The 19,151-nt window shown below is 41.0% G+C and overlaps 1 protein-coding gene across 1 annotated transcript; it reads right to left on the bottom strand.

The window, feature by feature from the left end:
- Window positions 1–519: 519 nt before the first annotated feature.
- bcl6aa (BCL6A transcription repressor a) lies at window positions 520–6,809 on the bottom strand. The gene is made up of 9 exons (XM_072438185.1): window positions 6,668–6,809; window positions 4,899–5,070; window positions 4,596–4,817; window positions 3,593–4,510; window positions 3,277–3,449; window positions 3,027–3,194; window positions 2,526–2,656; window positions 1,964–2,101; window positions 520–1,764 (listed from the first exon to the last, which is right to left on the bottom strand). The coding sequence occupies exons 1-9, from the start codon at window positions 6,696–6,698 to the stop codon at window positions 1,624–1,626; spliced, it is 2,094 nt and encodes a 697-aa protein (XP_072294286.1). The 5' UTR covers window positions 6,699–6,809; the 3' UTR covers window positions 520–1,623.
- Between the last annotated feature and the right edge of the window lie 12,342 nt (window positions 6,810–19,151).

The following is a 19,151-nucleotide window of genomic DNA, read 5'->3' as shown; positions in this document are numbered from 1 at the left end:
ATTTTTCATCAATAGGATTTATTTCATACTAAACATCCTGATATAAAAATGACAACATTGTAGACATAAATGTACCTAAAACAAGCAAATGGAAAATATGAATAATTGGTCCATTTTGTGGTGTTTTTGTTTTTAAAATAAGCCTTCATTGTTTATTTGCTAATCCCTGCTAAATAACGGCTAATTTGCCGGAAAGTACTTCCCATAGTCATTGGTCATTTTCAAAAGACAATATCCCTAAATTATAAAACTTTATCAGCCGTGGACGTAGAGTGGACAGAAAAGGTCAATTATTTTTTACGAAATTTGTATTATCTGCACCTTTTCACAATTTTCTATGTCTAACATCTTTAAAAGCCCAATCAGGGATCGGAGGCTGCAAATTAGTTTGTGGCGAGCACCCTTAAGTACAGATCGTTGGGAATTCTATGATTGGCTTCCAATAAGTAAAAGTGGAAAAAAAAAGTTTTAATTGCCAAAGGACGCAGTTTCATACAAAATGCCATGCAGCTTTATCAATACATATAAATCCAATAACTTTATTTTACATTCATACATTAAACGTACAGTTACTTTAATGCAGTTTTTTTTAAAAAAACAAAACATCCTAAACATGTTCTGGTCATATACAATGATGAATTTGCTTGTTAGAAGGTTGGTACCTAGCGTTCAAAATGTATGTACATTTAATGACACGCACACAAAGGATGTAGGACACTATTATCCTGGAGTCAAACCTAGTATGAGTTAAATGGAGGGATTCAGTCACCGTAGAGAAAGGCACATTGAATACACAGTGTATGTACAAACCAAAACCTTGACACTTACACAATTTTACTTTAGGCGCTAGAACAACAACCAAACTGTAAACTTCCACTTATGATAAACAAACAAACATTTGAAACAAAAGTCACATCTGTACAAATACATTTGAAGCAAAATATTTTCTTGGTCTTACCAAGGCAGTACCTTGAAATGCATTAAACACCAAAGTCACAGATTGGCTCTGCCAGCAGAGAGCAACCCTGGATATAATTACACAATATGCCACAATATTTATGTTGTCGCCCACTTCATGTTTAACTGGCAACAGAAGTACCTCATGCATATCCAGACGGCAGCAGTCATCTGATATGTTTGATTGTTTTCCTCCCACATGAGTATGGCAACTTGATGTGGTGTAATATGTACATCTACATAAAAAGTAGAGACTATTCTGTACAGCCGGAAATTCAGATATCTTAAAATATATGTACCACTCGTCAATTGAATTTAATGCTTCAGAAAAGTAAGTTCTGATATAAAATACTGTATTTTCAAAAACACGGCTTGTTTACATTCCAGCCTTGAACAAAATAAAGCTTTATATATGTACCTTCAAAGCTTAGAAACACTCCAACATACATACATATTTAAATCTTTACAAACGATAAAGTGACAAAGATGCCTTCAGTGGCTCTACGTTCACATGTAGTGGTAACCCGTTTAGAGTGGCAAAAATGGCCAATTTAATTGTCTAATAAACACAGTGTGGCACTACAATTTTGGATGATTGTACAAGTTTGGGTCTTTAAATGCCAAGGTCAAGATTGCCTGTTGCAACGTTTTTGTCCCTCTCTCTTCTCAACATGCTTTGGTCAGATCCGTGGCCATGTCTGTGGACATCCTGTACTGGACCTTTGTGTTGGTGATGGCTCCGTGCTTCTGACGCAGATGCAGACGCAGCTGACTTTTGTGGCGGAAATGCAGGTTACATTTCTCACACTGAAATGTACAAGATTAGCACACGTTAATTTAGTCAACAAATATAAACGGTGCTCCACAACAGTATTTTGTCAAGAAAAAAAGAAAAAAACGTCTTGATCAAGATGACCTCTTGCCACACAATCCCAAAGATAGCCCTACATTCTCTAAATCCACACTGAACTGTAAAATGTGTGAATAAATGCGCAGTAGGACTCACATGATAGGGCTTCTCCCCGGTGTGGATGCGCAAGTGGCTCTTGAGCGTCTGGAGGTGTCGGAAACGAGTCCCACAGATTTCACAAGGATACGGTTTCTCTCCAGTGTGGATCAGGACGTGGGCCCGAAGGTGAGCCACCTGCACCAAAACAACTTGTGTTTTATGATTGGCAGAGGTAGAGAATGGTAGAGTTGCTAGAAACGTAAGTAAGATAACTGTTGCAATAATTATTACTCAAGACAAATCGATAAACATTGACCCACTTAATTTTGGCAGTACCATAAAAGTAAAAATGTATTTGGCAAAAAAATGTAATCTGACAAAATATATATAACACAATTCAAAATAATGAAATATACATAATAAACATAATACAAAATATAAATAATCTACAAATATTAGTATTTCTAAAGATAATCTAATCCCAGTTGAAAATTGTAATTTGTATAAAAACATCACTCAAGTTTGGTGTCAGAAAACCAACTACCTCACACCTAATTCCATGAATATAGTGATTTTAGACCACGTATTACTAATATTTAGCAGAATCCTGTGGCGTTACCTGCACAAAGCGCGCTCCACACGTCTCACATTTGTAGGGCTTCTCGCCTGAGTGGATGCGAGTGTGAGTCTTGAGGTTGGCTGGTCGGTTGAACTGAGCGCCGCAGATATTACACCTGTACGGTTTCTCACCTGGAAGAAACGCAACATAGAGAGCACAGTCGTAACTAAGGATACATGTTTCATATCGGTTGTGTTCACATGACATAACATTACAACTTAACTGCTCAAATACAGTGGAGATCAAGGGCGCACCTGTATTAGCAGAGTTTGCTGTTTTGTGTAAATAGTTTGATTGACTTTATGGTTGAGAACTCGTAAAACAAAAACTGGCATGAAGGTCACTTTCTTCTTTTAACAGCAGATTCTATATGTTTATCGTTTCTTTCAAAAAGTATCAATCTTCGACGAATGATTAAAGCCTTTAACCCTCCAACTGAAATTACCACTTAAAATGTGAGAATGTCATGACCCCTAGTACTACAGCCAGAGTAAGTTGTACCTGTGTGAACGGTCTTGTGGCTGGCCAGGTTGCCCTTGTAGCGGAAAGCGGCCTGGCAGCGGTCACACTTGTACGGTTTGTCGCTGTGCACCTGCAGCATGTGTTGTTTCAGAGCCTCATCTTCAGCAAACTTTGAGTCACATTCATTACAGAAGAATGTGCCATTTTCTGTTTAGGGAAGTGAAAGTACCATAACATGAGATACGATGAATACTTTTACAGAAGTGCTGCGTTAATATGGCAAACGCACCACAGCTGGAGTCGGAGTACTCAGAGTGCAGCTCAGCCATCTCCTCCGTGAGACGAGCAGCAGGATTGGGGCAGACCTCTGAGTGTCGCGGTGACTGTGAGCCACAGGACGAACAGTTCAGGCGGGACATGAAGAGCTGCGTGTCCCCGCTCCTCACAGACCCCTCCAGGGCACTGCACAAAGGAGACAGGTTTGAGATATCTTTAACACTGAAGATGAATAAACGTGAGATTCCCGTTCTATGGGATAATAAAGACAGCAGTCACAGACTGAAGCAGGGTTTCTTGCCCACACTAACAGCGCTCAGACGACTCACCTGCTGATGATGTTGTTGAGGCGGCTGGCTTGTGGCGCAGGCAGCTCTTCACTTTGTTCACTGCTCTTGTTCTGAGGTTCCAAGTTATCAGAGTCGTTCTGGTGAAGATACGGCTGCAGACCATGGCGCTGAGGTGAGTTCAGCCCAGCGTCCTGAAGTCCCACCTCCTCCTCCTTGGCACTTTGATTCAACACAATGAACTTGTACTTCTTCCAGTTGCGTGCCTTGGGGTCCTGTGCGTATTGCGGGGACTGTGAAGTGCTCTGGGATAGAATGGCGTTTTTGCTACTGCTGGACTCTGTGGGAGAATTGGGCTGACAGTCCGACTTTAGAGGGCTTTGGGGGCTGCTCAGGAGGCTCTTCCGCCCTGAGGAGATGCCCATGGGGTAGTGCTGATGGAGCAGTTCCTCCTCCGCTGCAGCGTGTTCTTTGGGCGACTCTTTCGGGTGCTCAAGACTGAGCAGAGGAAAAGCACGTTTCCTGGAGCTCAGACCGATGGACTGGCTCATGTCATGGCTGTCTTTGCGTAGCTCCTCTTCACGTGGTGCATAGGTGCTGGGGTGGATTATCCCGGAGCCCAGTGCTCGGCTGTAATCAGCCCTAAAAGTGCTGTCGTGGGAAGAACAATGCTTGTGGTGCAGTGCGCTCCTTGAGAGGTCCGCAAAAGCATTTTTGGCATCAGTGAGCTTACAGAGAGGGAAGGGAAACCCGGGCATAGGGAACTGGCCATAGAGATGATAGTTAGAAGGACTTGTGACCCCATTGAACATGTGAGAGCTGTAGGGTCTACTGTCCCTGAACGGAGCCACGCGGCTGTGCAAACTGTCCACCACGTCATGAGGTCGGAACGCATGGACGTCCTGAGGCAGCACCAGAGGGCTCACCAAAAACTCGTCCCTGGGCAGCTTGGCTGGGTCGCTGCAGACAGACAGGAGGGTGAATTATCATGCACCATAGAGCACTACGCTACACTGAGCACGTACAGTAAAAGATATGTACTGACCTGGTCTTAATGAATCTGTGGCAGGTGTCTACGACGTGATCCATCTGCAGATATATGGCAGTGTTCAGGATGGCCATGATCAGACTCTCTTTGAGACTGAGGCGGGACGTGTACATGAACTCCAGCAGGATAGCAAAGCCCTCAGGGTCCACCTTGGGGTCCAGACTGATGGCACTGAGGCTGCATTTGTGTGAGTCAGTGAAGATGGAGTAGAACAGCCCGCTGCAGACACACACACAGAACAGAGGTGAGTCAATGCTGCTAAAAGAGAGCTTTATGGCTTAGACTTCAATAAAGACACACCTGCAAGCCATGAGAACGTTCTTGTGAGCGCGAAACTGCTGCCTGCTGACCAGGATGGTGACATCTGTGAGGATGTCTCTGCTGCGCATCCGGTTAAGGTTGAGCAGCACGTCGCTGGCATGACGAGTGAACTGAATGCAGCTGTCAGCTGCACAGGCCATTTTGTCCAGTCCTGCAAGGAAGAGCACCACTGTAGTTATGTGTAAGTCCAAGTCACCTACACCAAGTGTCCTGAGTGTCCAAAACTATTTATGTCCGACCAAAAAAACGTTTGACCAGAAGGCGGCGCCATTGGGTAAAACAAATGACCGCGCGCGCCTCCAGACCAGTTTCACCTCCTCACTTTTTAACTAACCACAGGGTCGTTTCAGAAATATCATATATCATCACCAAGCAATAAAGACGACTTCATCCACCAATCTCACAACAGTGCGTAGGCTAATAAAACACACAAAGCATTATTTTTTTTTAATTGTTACAGGAATGAACACTGTGATATTGACAATTATTGAGTCATATCTGAAGATATCAGATATCTAATCCATAGCCTTATTTCAAAGTAGGCTACAGTAGGATACTATCAATTAAGAATAATTTCGACATTGTCCAATCCAAATGATCTGATCTTCAAACTCAATGCTAAATGTTTGAACTTCAGATTTTCCCAGATTCTTCAAAGTTTGAAAAGTTTTGAAGTTCAAAACAACTCTAATAGTTTTATGAACAGAAAGAGTCCCAGTGACAGGCGCGTGTTGGAGCGCGGCGCGCGCTCTTTGCCTTTGCCACTGTATGATACCGTTTCCAGGTCAATGACTTTATGGGAATGTTTTGTAAACTCACGGTGTTCTTGGATTCTCACGTCAGCGCAATACTTTAAAGAACATACGCAGTGTCCTTGTGGAGGACACGTCCTAGAATAAGCGCGCGCTCTGTGTCAGATCACACTGCAAACTTTTCACAAGCATTTTGAAGCAATAACGGTTATTTAACACAAACAACTGAAAAATGGACAGTGTTGTATCAGAATAAATCAAACTAATAACTACAACAACGTGACTTGTGGACTTCTGAGAAGCGCACGGTGCGTGGCCAATGACAGCGCGCGGCTGCGGGAGGCAGCGCTTCACACGCGGGAGGTTTTCCTGAAGCCGACCGCGGAAAAACACACTCCCTCCGCAGACGCTTCCGCTGCTGTCACGGCAACAGCAGCTTCTATCTGGCGCTGTCTTTGCGCTCCATTAGAGCACATTACCGCCGCAGCGACCGTGAAGCACAAACACCCAGGACCCGAGGTTGCCACGCTGCCAACAAAGTTATGACAGCGCGTCCGTGAGCGCGGGGCCTCCAGCCGCAGACCCGGTGAACACCTCCGCACACGCGTGTGAACACCTCCGCACGCGCGTCCCACGAGCGCACGGAGAGCACACGTTTTATTAGACCATGTTCATCCGCACAAAGCACTTCTTTCACAACACACTGCGGCTGAGACAGTGCGCGGCGGACAGAAGGAGGCTGCTGTCCCGCAGCTGCGGAGCCTCCGGAGCGGAGCCTCCAGAGAGGAGCGGGGCCAGTCTCTGTCAGAGGCAGAGCCAGAGCCGCCTGTCAGAGCCTGTCAGAGCCCGCGCTCACGCACACGCACTGTCACAGCCCCGCACTCAGTCCCAAACGCCACAAATAAAATAAAAAATAGCCACGTCTAAATAAAAAGCACCACACAGTAGTTAACAACTTCGCGCCAAATAACAAGAAAAAATGAATTTAAAAATCACCTGGTAGCGCTTTCCTAGAAACTTCTTGCATCACCACTTCTAAGAACCCCAGTTCTAAGAATCAGACCAGCTCAATTCTCGGAATTTGAGCCTGAGACTGCTCCACTGTGTCCGCGCAGGGGAGAGAGCGCGTGCGCCGTCACCGCGGAAACAACTGCTTCTCACAGAGGATAGATTCACTTTGGCTTATAACTGGGTCTTATGCTGTATAAATAATGCCTTTTTGAACATGTTATTATCGGAAAAAATAGTTAAACGCGTAAAATAGTAGCACAATGCGTAGTTGTATATTCTGGATTCCCCCACACTTGGTCGCGTCCACAGACACAGGACGACAGACCGTGGAGACGTCATCATCTCTAGAACACGCCCCCTCCGATTCTCAGAACTAATTCATATGCAATGGCTCTGGACCGCGGTCTGCCCCTTGTGACGGCCCCTGTGACGGCCCCCAGCCCCGTGTACCGGCCCCCAGCCCCGTGTACCGGCCCCCAGCCCGGTGCCACAGCCCGGCAGCGCGCACACGGACCCGGCCGCACACCACCGCGTCTCCGTGCCGCTTTCAGCCGCGGTTCGAGCCTCTGAGCTGCAGGACTTTACTCAGGAGCTGCGGGTCTTTGTGGAGTTCTGGACATGAGTTTGTGAAGCTGCAACAAGTGGCGCGTTAGGTAAAGAGTACATCTGTCCTAACTGAAGAATCTGCACAACATTTGCCTTTAATTTGGCCCTTGTGTCTTGAGACATTGGTATGACATCGGGGATTGACACATTTTTTACTGAAAAATGTGTTGCATACATAATTAATTCTTTATTAATGCTTAGGAGACTCTTTGATTTTCACTTTACATTTTTCTTGCACATTTGTTGCAATATCTTCTAAATATTCTGACAGTCTTTTCATTTGGCTTGATTTAATGTTTTGTGTGTTTTCAGTGATCTATTACTTATACACTTATAGTACCTGTTTGTTAGCTATGAATAATGTTAAAAGCATCTATTTTTTCAGCTCTTTTGCGATCGTTTTTTGTTGTTCTTGCTGTTATTAATTGCATGTCAGACATGTAGCGGCCTCTTGTACACGTTCACTCACTGCTGTTTGATGTGGAATCTGTTTGAATAAATGATGTGACCACTAGTGAGAAAGTGTTAATTCCTGTGTTTTTGTGACTGTGCAGTTTCCGTCAGCTCTCACCTTGGTAACTCTTGTGGTGATTCCAGAGCATGGATTCCCCTTTTCTCACTCCCGGAACAAGCAGCATCGGTTGGCCTGAAATGCACATTTTTTGGGTTTTTTTAATTAACAGGTTTTAACTAAACGATGCAAATCAAAATGTATTTTTATTTGAACAGAAATTCCCACTGAAGGAACAGAAAGGGGAAACTTGAAACCACATTTTTATGTAAATAGTTGAGCGTGCCAAATTTCTGCAAAGATGTATGAAAAATATTTTAGGAATCTTTTACATTATTTATCATATACACAAGGGTTTCTTTTATTTTAACTTTATGACTAAATTTATTGATATAATACATTTCATTTCAAAATGGCAAAGCGTTTTCCCACCAATACACTTCACATTCTAGTTTCCACCATACTTTGTTAAAAGTATAAACATGTTTATTAATAACTTATGGGCATAATGTAGTGAAATTACTATTCAATTCTGTAATTAAATAGTTATTATCTTAAATAGTTGATCATTACATTACTGGACCAATTAATACATATTTTATTCTGCAGCAACTGTACACGTAACTTCTTTTAACCAAATGTCTTTCAAATAAAATTAACCTTTAGTGAACACTTTTGATAAACCAAGTGTAGGAAAGTTGATAAAAACGTAATGCGCAAATGAAGTGTAGCCTGCTTTAAGGATTACTCACTCTACAATGATAAAACAGCAGTATTTTTCTAGCAGGGACATTGAAGTTGTATGAACCTATGGACAACCTTCACTTAGCACAAATGAATTAGCTCTCCCTTATACAATATGCTGTTTTTAACTCATTATATGACGACACTGTCTTTTCCCAGTGGATCTCGCTAGCAGCATCCGCCCATTCCCATCCTGCCTCCCTCTCAAAACACTCCAGGTGTGTACAATCCAATGGGGATCACAAAAACTCCCAAATAATTAAGACACATGTTCCTTTTCGCGGCAATCTCCGAATCAGCAATGCCAAATAAAACCATGCCTTCCAAACAAAGAGCCGCGTCAACTTTATTTCAATCCACTTGGGGGATGTTGAAGGCAGCACATTTATGCATAATGCACGGCTGTAAAGCGTATACAGTAGTTAGGAGAGGAGCTGTGTAATTTACCGAGCCCCCATGTTGTGCTTGTGCTATAGAGGAACGAGATAATTACCACAAATCCTTGGCAAACTTTTACTCCCAACCATTTTTACGTGAAAAATAAAGTGACCCAGTTAGAGCGGACAGAGAGGAGCACGGGCCATACGCTTATCAATATGTCTGATGTAAATAAAGGGACAGGTCACAATTGAGTCATTTAAACCGTTTTTTTTTTACATTTAAAGAGCCTAAATGAGTGTGCATCTATTTTGACCTGGTTTATGATTAATATCTCTACAATCGTTGGACCTATTTACATGAATGTGAATCGAGCACAAAGTTCATCCCCTTCTCTCTCAGCAGTAAATAAACTCAAAACGTCAGGGGACAATAAACACACTATATTGCATTGTCATGAAATTCAAAATAAAACAATCTTGAAAATGTTCCTTGTCTGTTGAAAAAGAAGGATGAATATTTTCAGCGTCAAATGTTTCATCTTTTTTCATGTGAGCATTGTCCAAATATCCTTCTTCCTTTTATACAGAGGGGCACAGTAAAGTTAGTTAAAGCATCTGCTATTTGAATCTCTCTCCTCGGTCTTTTAATTCACATTTAAATTGAAACTAAAGATAACTTGACTTAAGGTGTGAACAAAGAGGAGGACAGTGTTTGTGTCCAGCTGCTGTCCCTCCTCTGGTGACAGACTGTGAAACACATGCTCCTCTCGCCTCTGTGGGTCACTGAATAGAGATGCCCGTCGACTGCAGCCCGCGGCCCGGAGGTTGCCTCACTTTTTTTCTCCATAAACTGCACACTTTTGTCTCGTTTCACAGCAAATTTCTGCCAACTTCAGTGTTCATTGTCAGCAAAGATGTGAGTGTGGAGTTTTGTTCTGAGCGGCATGATGCAACCGGGCTGTAACACCAAACAGATAATGCTCTTAGCTACAGAGGTCTTTTTACTTCTTTTCTTTAAAAGGAATTCTTTTCATATTGTTAAGTTTCACTTTTTTTTAACGCAGCCCAGCAGCATTGCTCTTTTTTGGTCACAACAAAGTTCCCTTTTGTCAAATACAATCAGCGCTTTAACTGTAACAGCGCTGCAGTGTGTCAATACAAATGGCTGCTTCCGTGCACTTTATACTGTTGCTTCTACAATCTTTGTCATGGAAATACAATGGTACGTTTAAAGGAAAACGCAGTTATTTTAACTGGAAGAATCAGTGCGGATGCCTGTCCCAAGCCTGGAGAAAAGGAAAGGATTGTCCTGGAAGGGCATCTGACGTAAAGCTAATGCCACTGCAATAACCTCACAAAATGTTCAAAGCAGTAAACACATTTTGTTTTTAGTATACATTTAAATGTTTCAATCATATTGAGGTGATTTTAAAGGTGGTAATTAGAGGATATACAGTAGAAACAGAATATATCTGGAACAACAATGATGTCAAATGCAGATTGAGGCACAGAACATTAAGAGGCAGACGCTGAGGCAACCCCTGAAGGAAAAAATGCTGAAATAACAATAATTTAAGAACATGAAAAATAGAGTAGGAAAAAAAATGCAAGGTCTAAATGGGTTAAGTCGTGTGCAAGTAAAAGGAGGCCACATATCGCTTCTGTTCTAATTAACAGATAAGACGTGAGCGTGCTCCTGACGTCTTGTCATGTCAGTCTGCGCCTCTGCACTTTCATCCTCCTCGACAAGGTTAAACACCCAGAGGAAGAGCGAATCAAAGGCCTCTCCTCATCTATAAAAGAGGCGTTTAGCAGGTGCTTTAAACGGTCAGAGAGGTGGTCAGTACACAGCAATCCTCGGACTTCCACAGTCACCGCAGAACAAAGTTTCCCAGCGTAAGTTTGAGTCGAGGGCCTCTGTGGGTAACCTTGAGTTCACAACTCTGCCGGTGCGAGCTACATGCTAAGGTTAGAGCCAGAGCAGAGGGTCGCTCTGAATTACAATTTGGAGGAATCAAAGCATGTAGATTTAGGAGGCTCTCAAGGCCGACGCAGCCGGGCCAGAATTGCAGACGGCACAATCGAAGTATGTGGAATTTTCCATGCATACCAAGGTGAGGATTCAAGAATGTGTTGCCGTGGTGCCATCTGCTGGATGAGTGGTCAGAGCAGGAGCATCTTCAGTCCAATATCATCTGGAAACATGTTGTTATTCATGTGGAGCGCTTTCTTTCGAGTCCATCCAGGGATTCACACCCAAAAGTTCAAAGAGATCGAAACATTTTAAATTTAGGACAACTTTTGCTTTGATTGATTCAAAGCAGATTTCTAAATTTAAAGGAACAAAAAAGTATTCTCTTGAACCTTGATTTTTAAGAAGTATCTCTGCTCAAACAAGTCAGAAAGAAACCAATTATTTCTGTAAGGTCAGTGCTTGAATAGAGAATGTTAGACTGTTAGCTTTTTCCAGATACCTGTTTATTGAACTTAAGAGGATCATCATTTTACAGTTTGTTCATTGTTAGTAGCAGCATTGATCTAAAACAGCTTGGTAATTGAAACTGGTCCATTGATTCCCTGTTCAAAACGACAGAACCGATAAGCTCCGCCTCTTCAAGTGACTGTATAACATTTAATAATAAACATGAGCAATAACATGCCAAAATATTGTAGTTTACATTGCCATTATCCCCAAGTCTTGTCTGACACATAGTATACATATTAAAACACTTTAGATTTGAATTGTGTGTGACTTTTTCATAGGTTGATTTGAAGCTTGATCTGATTTAGTCTGTGTTTGAACTTGGACTTTCACTTTGGACCCGCTTGCAAAGCTGATAGGAAAATAGTTACTTATTGGGGCGTTTTGACCAATGATCTGATCTAATCTGTAAAGAAGATTAAAAGTGGCTTTATATTTAGCTGTTAGTGAAGGGTACAAACTCGAAAATAACTTAATTCTTCTTCATTTTAAGTAGACTAAAGGGATCTTATGTTTTTGCTTTCTGTCACTAACAACCTGAAAATCTCTTAATCCAGATTGCAATGGTTAACAAATTCCGTACAGTATTTGATTGGAATTTCCACAGTTATTATGGGAGTTTACATGCATTTTACGTGCAGTTGAAGTAACACTTAACTTAACTTAAGCACATATTTTCACCACTTGTCAAAAAATCCTTGTCGTGGAAAACTAAGATGTTGTGTCTTTTTGCACCTCTCTTTTTTTACACAATGACATGTGACTGTTAGTCCACAGCAGGCAGTGGAACATGATACAGTACGTTGGTGTTTATTTTTGCCCAGCTGATCTGTGAGTCCCGGGACGTGCTTTGCCCTCACACGACCTGTCCCTGTAACCACGCTGTAGTACTCCGCCTGTGGAGCCTTGTCAAATCTTTTATTGAAGAATATGTCACTGCTGCCTGGATATAATTGGGACATTGTTGAGGGGTTTTTTTTTGCTGTGAAAGAAAGAAATAAAGCCGACACGGAGTTTCACAGGACTGCATAAGAGTATCGTGTTACCGCAGGGACTTGTACGGTGACTACTGTAAACAGAAGAGTGGGCCAACTCTGGGTGTCCAACTCAGTGATACTAAAATGTTGCACAACAAGTTCCACCTCCGAAAATATTTGGCTTTCCAACTACTGCATTTATTGGAGGACAAGTGCTGCAAAGAGGCCAAACAATAAACTAGGACAAAATTGGGTCAAATATCACAACTAAACTTGGCCAGAACTGAACAGTAACAACACTAAACACGTCCCATAAACACACTTTGCAGCTCGTGTCTACTTGTAACTAGTTTAACCCTCACGTTTCCTTCTGCAAACCGCCTCTCTACTTTTCCACGTATTTGTAAGTGAATGTTACTGTGGCCTATGAACCGGTTCAACACAAAAGCTCTTTAATGTGACTGTGGTTGGTCTGAATGGTCATGGGGGCCGTCATGTTCCATTACCACCCGACTGCTGGCATCGTCTGCAGAGCTGGTGACAAAAACTCAATCATTATGAGTGGCTGTAACTGCCGGGGGGAAAGAAGTGCTCAGATTTTGAAAGTGGTTTAAGCGATGGATGTGATGATTTTTTTGGTACAGTTCATTTTTTGCATGTGTTTTTGTTTGCTCGTGGTTGTGGCTTGAACTCAAAACCTTCCGGTCACCGTGAACCTGCTGAAACTAAACCCTCAAACCATGCGAAAAGTGCTTCTGCTTTTCAGCTCAGTTCAAAAAATGTTTGACAAAAGGTATCAAGTGTAAAAACTACTTAAGTGAACTACACATACCTAAAAATGGGACTTAAATGTACTTTTACTTGTGTATTTACTTTCCACACATTGACCTAACAAAAGTAAGCATTGGTTTGTGCTGGAATAAATCCCCAAGACACTAATTTAATACAATTTGGATCAACTGTTAGTTCTTGGTTTATTATTGTGATGCATTTTGCAGCTCCCACACATGCATGGAGCGATACATTATTGATGCTTTTGAACTTTGCATTTGAACCTTTTGATCAACCCGCCCACTGTACATTTACTAGAAACAGTGCAGCTGATCTCATCTTTATTTATGCAACAATCTTACTTTTTGTCTGTGTTCTGTGTCTGTGTGAATCCGTTTGGGAGTGTCTGCTATTGCCGAGGAAACAGCCGGTGGATGATACGACCCCCCCAAGTTCAAAAATACTGTACTTTGCTTCACTTGACTGTTATCTGCTCCATCAATAACACAGATACAACACTGTGCACCATTGCCTCCGCTTTGCATGCACTCATCACCACAAGCTTTGGAGATATGAGATTCAAAGAGCTGCGCGCTTCTGCTGAAAATACATCTGATAGGCACATTTATATTGTTCTTGTATCTTTGGTGCCCACGGTTCTTCTTCAAAAATGTTGCCTTTTATTTTTGTTTATCTATTTACTTAGTTTTCAAAGTGAAAGAACAAAGCAAAATGTTGCTGAGTGTCTAAAGAAGTGACATCCGGATGAAAATCATTGTATAACACTTTGAGTAAAAGTTCAAACGTTTTTTTCATTTTACTGCCTGGTGGTGGTGAGATGTTAAAATGGATTCCCGGATATGGCGGTTTGCTGAGTGTCCTCCCCGCTCTTCAACCCTTTTTTATGGGCTACTGTCCTGTTCGATCAAATAAAGCGTATACAGGCCATAAAACGTAAAACAAATAAAGCAACACCACCCACCTGTCTAAAATTAATATAATAAGTATATAAGTAGTTTAGTATATAAGTATATAAATCAGATACAATCAAAAATGAAAGGTCTATAAGAGAGAAAGTGTGTTATAACGATGAAGAATGGGAATATAAGCACATCCCAACGGAGAATGGGTGGAACAGTATTTTAGATGGATAGAGATAGAGATTTAATGTCATTGTACAAAATGCAGCGAAACTTTGATCTGCGCAAACACAGCAGCCGTATATTTAATAACTTAAAGTTAAACATAGAGTTAATTAATACCCACACATTCTCGCTTTCACATCAAATAAAAGCAAAATAGTTAAATGAATGAATTATTCAGGCCTTAAATCTCTTTATCATTAAAACACCAAAGTCGAAGTTCACATTATTCACAGTTAAATACTAATTGTTGGAGAAAATGTGGATGTCAAGTGGCTTATCACAATCATGTGTTTTGGGACTGTTCATAAATATTGGACGGAGATTAATGAGGCGACGCAGTCTTCCATTTGATTTAAATGTATCTAGGACATAAAACACCAATAATGGAATGATGGATGGATACCTGTGGAATGTACGTTTGACTGCCTGCAGCAAAAGAAAAAAGCAATAACTGTGTGAAAATGTGTGACGGGAACAGAGCCGACTGTCAAGAACGGAACTTTGGGAAAAATGGCTTGAACATTGACACATTTGGGAGATGGCGCAGACAGAGGGACAAATGCCTGATTAACTTTTTTAAATATGTATTTTTTCTTCTTTTTATGGACTACTCTTATTGTTTCTGATCTCATCTTTTCACTCTCTGGTCTGGTTCTGTTTGTGTTTTGTCATTTAAAAAATGCCATTGCACTGCTATTTTCTCATTTCTCTTTTTTATTTTTTTATATCATAATTTTTTGTATACATTTTTACTTAATGTCTATGAAAACTATTTCCAACACGTGACTTAAAACCCTGTATTTTAAGTATTTGTCAAAGCAAATAGAATTACAGCTGATCCTCTTGTACGTTCTCGTCCCGTCCCAGTCCAACTCAAACTGTGAGGAAACGTTTTAAACCACTGACTCTGGTTTGTTGTCAGATTCTTTACCAAAATCCCAGTAAAGATCCTTGACCCAGGCCCCAGCCCCGACTGTGAGGAGAACGAGCAGAAGAGTGTACATGAATGAGGAGAGTAGGTCGGCTGTAGTTAAATGCCTGTTATTGACTCTCAACATGTATTTTCTTGATCCTTTGTAGTGAGAGTTGATTTGCAGTTATCTTATCATCAGTGACAGTGTCCTTTGTCTTCAAATGTCAATCTTAATGACTTTGTTATTTTTTTCCCCTAATGATCAAAACTTACTAAAGGCTTTGTTTGATTATTTCGTTGTATGATTTTAGTTTTTTATCCTTTTTAAATGAATGAAAATATTGAAGTCTGTAATAACACTGAAATATATCAAATGGAAATTATGAACCTGTTCCTATTGTTCCATTCTGAAATATTTTAATGTATGTTTTTACTACAAAGACCTACTTGAATCCACCTTTCGGATCCAATTATAATAATAGACACTTGTTTAAAGTGGAAATTAGTCACACTTTTCTTATTTCTGTAGCATGTGTTTATGTGTTTCTCATGAGACCGTAATGTGTCTCAAATTCACACCTACATTTGTATTTATTTATATACATTCCACATCCCACACGCTACACATTCCTGATTTCCTGCTACTGTAACTGCACAGATGTTATTTTGAAGTTGAACGTCAATTCATTGAAAATCTTTAAAAACTCAAGTTTAACTTCATAAGTTCATATCTTGAAAAAACAGGTTGGAGAACATTTAAAATAATCTTACCTTTTTTCTGCTGAAAGGAGTGAGGCATGCTGGGATCTGTAGTTCTTCAACCTTCAATAAATTTGAGGTGTGAGAAGGCCTTCTCAAATCCTCTTTTTCCCAAATCCTCCTGAAAATACACTTTCTTGTCCACAATCTTGCCACTCAGAGACACAGTCAGTAAACGTCTTGAGACTTTAGCCTGCTCCGTGTTTATTCTGAACTGGCAGATTACACTTGAGGCTTCTCTCTTGTCTCCGATGTTAAAGGGCACCACTTTCTTCTTTCTCGCTTTTCTTTTAGCGGCTCGCTCGCATCCAGCTCGTCTTGGTGTGCGGTCGGGATGAGCAGCACGGGCGAGGATGCAGCCAGTCAAGTCAAATGAGCACGCTCGGTATCACGGCGCTGGTCCACGGGGCATCCAGTTCTGATGCTCAGTCCCGTGCGATGCCCTTGTCCATTGATTGGGTCACCACTGCCTATCGCTCCACTTTCCACGAGCGCCACCAGCTGCAACTCCTTTTTTGGAAAAAGACCAGATTAGCGAGCCTGTGAAATAATCCTAGTTTGCTATATATACATAATTCATTTGAAAATCCTGTTAGAGGTAGAGTCAGGACTAGTGTTATTGCCGCAGACTAAGAACCTCCTGCAAGCCATCTGTCAGAGACTTTTTCATATCCAAGTCTGACACATTGTTTTACCAACACAGCGTTTTATACAGCAAACATTTGAGTGTTCAGGGGGCAGGCGTGCATTAATCTACCTCAGATTAACTCAATCCGTTGGGACTAAACACAGATATTGCTCTTTATAACTGGCCTAGTGGTGTGCAGACGGGAGGGGGAGCTGGTGTTGGTGCGTCGGTTGCGTCATGCCAGATGTTGCACCAACCTGTTCCAGTGGCCAATGGGACGGTCACACGGGCGGGGTTGAGGGTATGGAAAGGTATGGAATGTAGAGGTTATGCAGATGACATTCTGAGTGTAAATGTCTGTGAGTAGTGACATTTTCCCCTGTAAGAGCTCAACTCTAAAATGTGAGAAGCTGCTACAAGCTACTAACACATATAAAAGTTTACAACTCTGCTAAATATTTAGTTTGCATCCAACATCTAAAAAAAGAAAGTAAAGTAAATAGTAGCGGGAAACCGGATAAACAACAAGAACACGACATCCAAGCTCATATTTATCACAGATACTTTTGGTCTTTGATTACCTTTCTCTCCTTAAATGAGATGTTTTGAGTCTGTTTGTAAAATCATAAGTAAAATAATAGGTTTATGCTAATTTATGTCACATTTCGATAATTGAATTTGACTGTGAGAGACATGGTTTCTTCTTGCCTTTTTATGCATGACAAAATTGTTCACAAATATTGCCTGAAAGCTGTCGGATTTTGTCAATGAATGTCCGTGCAGATAATCATTCACTATCACTTAAAAACATGATTCATATTTAGTGCAGCACTATAACCATACACACAGAAAGTTTCAGACATGTTTCTGTTGATAGAAGTCCATTATGTTTATCCTGAATACAATAGACTATAACACATTCTGACATAATAATGTCTGAATATTGATGAATTGTCAAAAAAATATTTCTCAATATCCCCCCAGCCCTACTGTCCATAAATCACACTAATTTCTATAGTATTAGCAATGTTCAGAGTATACATTTGACTAATAAACGTTTATGTTCTGTAAATCATAATCAACATCACATTGTTTTGAATGTGAGCTCTTGATACATTTCACAGATATTGCTTTGTCTTTATCAAAGTAATTATTGGGGAAATTTAGCCCAACAAATCATTGTAAGTTAGAGGAAACAATGAACTGAACTGATTCACCTGAATTCAACTTTGTAATACGACTCACATTGTTCTTGTTCATTTCAAGTCACGTTTGGCCATGGCAGAACTTCTTTGTTTGAGTGTCCTTAGAAGTGTTCCAGAGACTTTGACACATTCTGCTACAATAACATCCAAGATACTTTATTACAGTACAAACAATTCTTAGGTTTAAGTGGAATTCGTGGATGCATTGAGACGAACGCGTTAGGAAGATAATAACGACGATGAGTGATGTGTTGATTCTTTCTCCCAGGGCTCAGAAACTGGTGGTGGGTCAAATAAAAAGTCTGGGAAAAGGTTAAAACTGATGAATCCTCTGCAAAGGTGGTGCTGGGGTGGAGAAGGCTGTGTGGGTCAGCTTAAAACCTTTTTATTTAGTCAAGCCTTTTAATTGCATTTGTTTTAGGGACTGATTTGACTGTATATTGTTGTATATGTATTGCTCACTGTAAGTTTTTTGTGTTTTTATTGTTTTATTCTGTGTTTTGTGAAGCACTTTGTGACTTCTGTCTGTGAAAGGTGCTATACAAATAAGATGTACTTACTTACTTACTTACTTACTTACTGTGTAAGCTGAACGCCTGACCGAAGGAGCACGAACAATGACAACTATTCACAACATTCAACAACACGCTTTTTCTTCAACTTTAGTTCTTTTTAAAGATAAATAGTTAAGAGATTTAATGACCTTGTTGACATGTTTGGGCATCTAGCTGCGAGCCGTCTTCAGTTCTGTTACCGATCTTGATGTTGGCATGTCATTTATTAGCTGGTGTTACGCCCGGGGTGTCCTGTCCTGTCGCCCGGTGGTCTCTGGAGTAATGTGTCCCAGCTGTGTGATAGGACGGTGACGCTGTGTGTGCCTCGCTTCCTGATTTCAATCGCCTCCTTACTCCAGCATTTGAATTTGTTCCCAAGTAAACTGTTCACTCTCACGTTCATTCTTTAAGCATGCGGATAAAACAAAAAGTAACAGTGCTGAAAGGTCCCAATAATTTATGTGAATAATACTTTTCCATTTCATTTCCCTTGTGTCATTCTGCAGTATCGGAGTTAAAGTATGTCCTGGTAGTTTACTGTACGGTCTCAGTGTCCCACCTGATGTCCTCTGATGAAACATGCATAGACAGTGTTTGTTTATGGAGATTAACTCGACGGTGAAGCAACACGACGCTCCTGTTGTTCAAGTTTTAACATCGGTTCAAGTTTAATTTTTGGGCATTTTTTATTGAGTAATTGTGAAGCATTTGATCTATATTGCCCACATACAGAAACACAACAAAGAAAGAAAAAAGGCAGAAAGCAAAGTGCACACTGAAGAGCATGGGCAGTT

This window comes from Eucyclogobius newberryi, unplaced genomic scaffold, assembly GCF_026437365.1.
Source record: "Eucyclogobius newberryi isolate DKJ021-1_F unplaced genomic scaffold, fEucNew1.0.hap1 SCAF_9, whole genome shotgun sequence".
Taxonomy (NCBI): domain Eukaryota; kingdom Metazoa; phylum Chordata; class Actinopteri; order Gobiiformes; family Gobiidae; genus Eucyclogobius; species Eucyclogobius newberryi.
This window is presented reverse-complemented; position numbering and strand designations above follow the sequence as displayed.

Coding starts and splice junctions, on each gene's coding strand:
- bcl6aa (XM_072438185.1), bottom strand. CDS start 6,698: ATGCAAGAAGTTTCTAGGAAAGCGCTACCAG. Junction 4,818..4,898: donor AACGTTCTCATGGCTTGCAG/GTGTGTCTTTAT, acceptor GTGTGTCTGCAG/CGGGCTGTTCTACTCCATCT. Junction 3,195..3,276: donor GTACTCCGACTCCAGCTGTG/GTGCGTTTGCCA, acceptor TTCCCTAAACAG/AAAATGGCACATTCTTCTGT.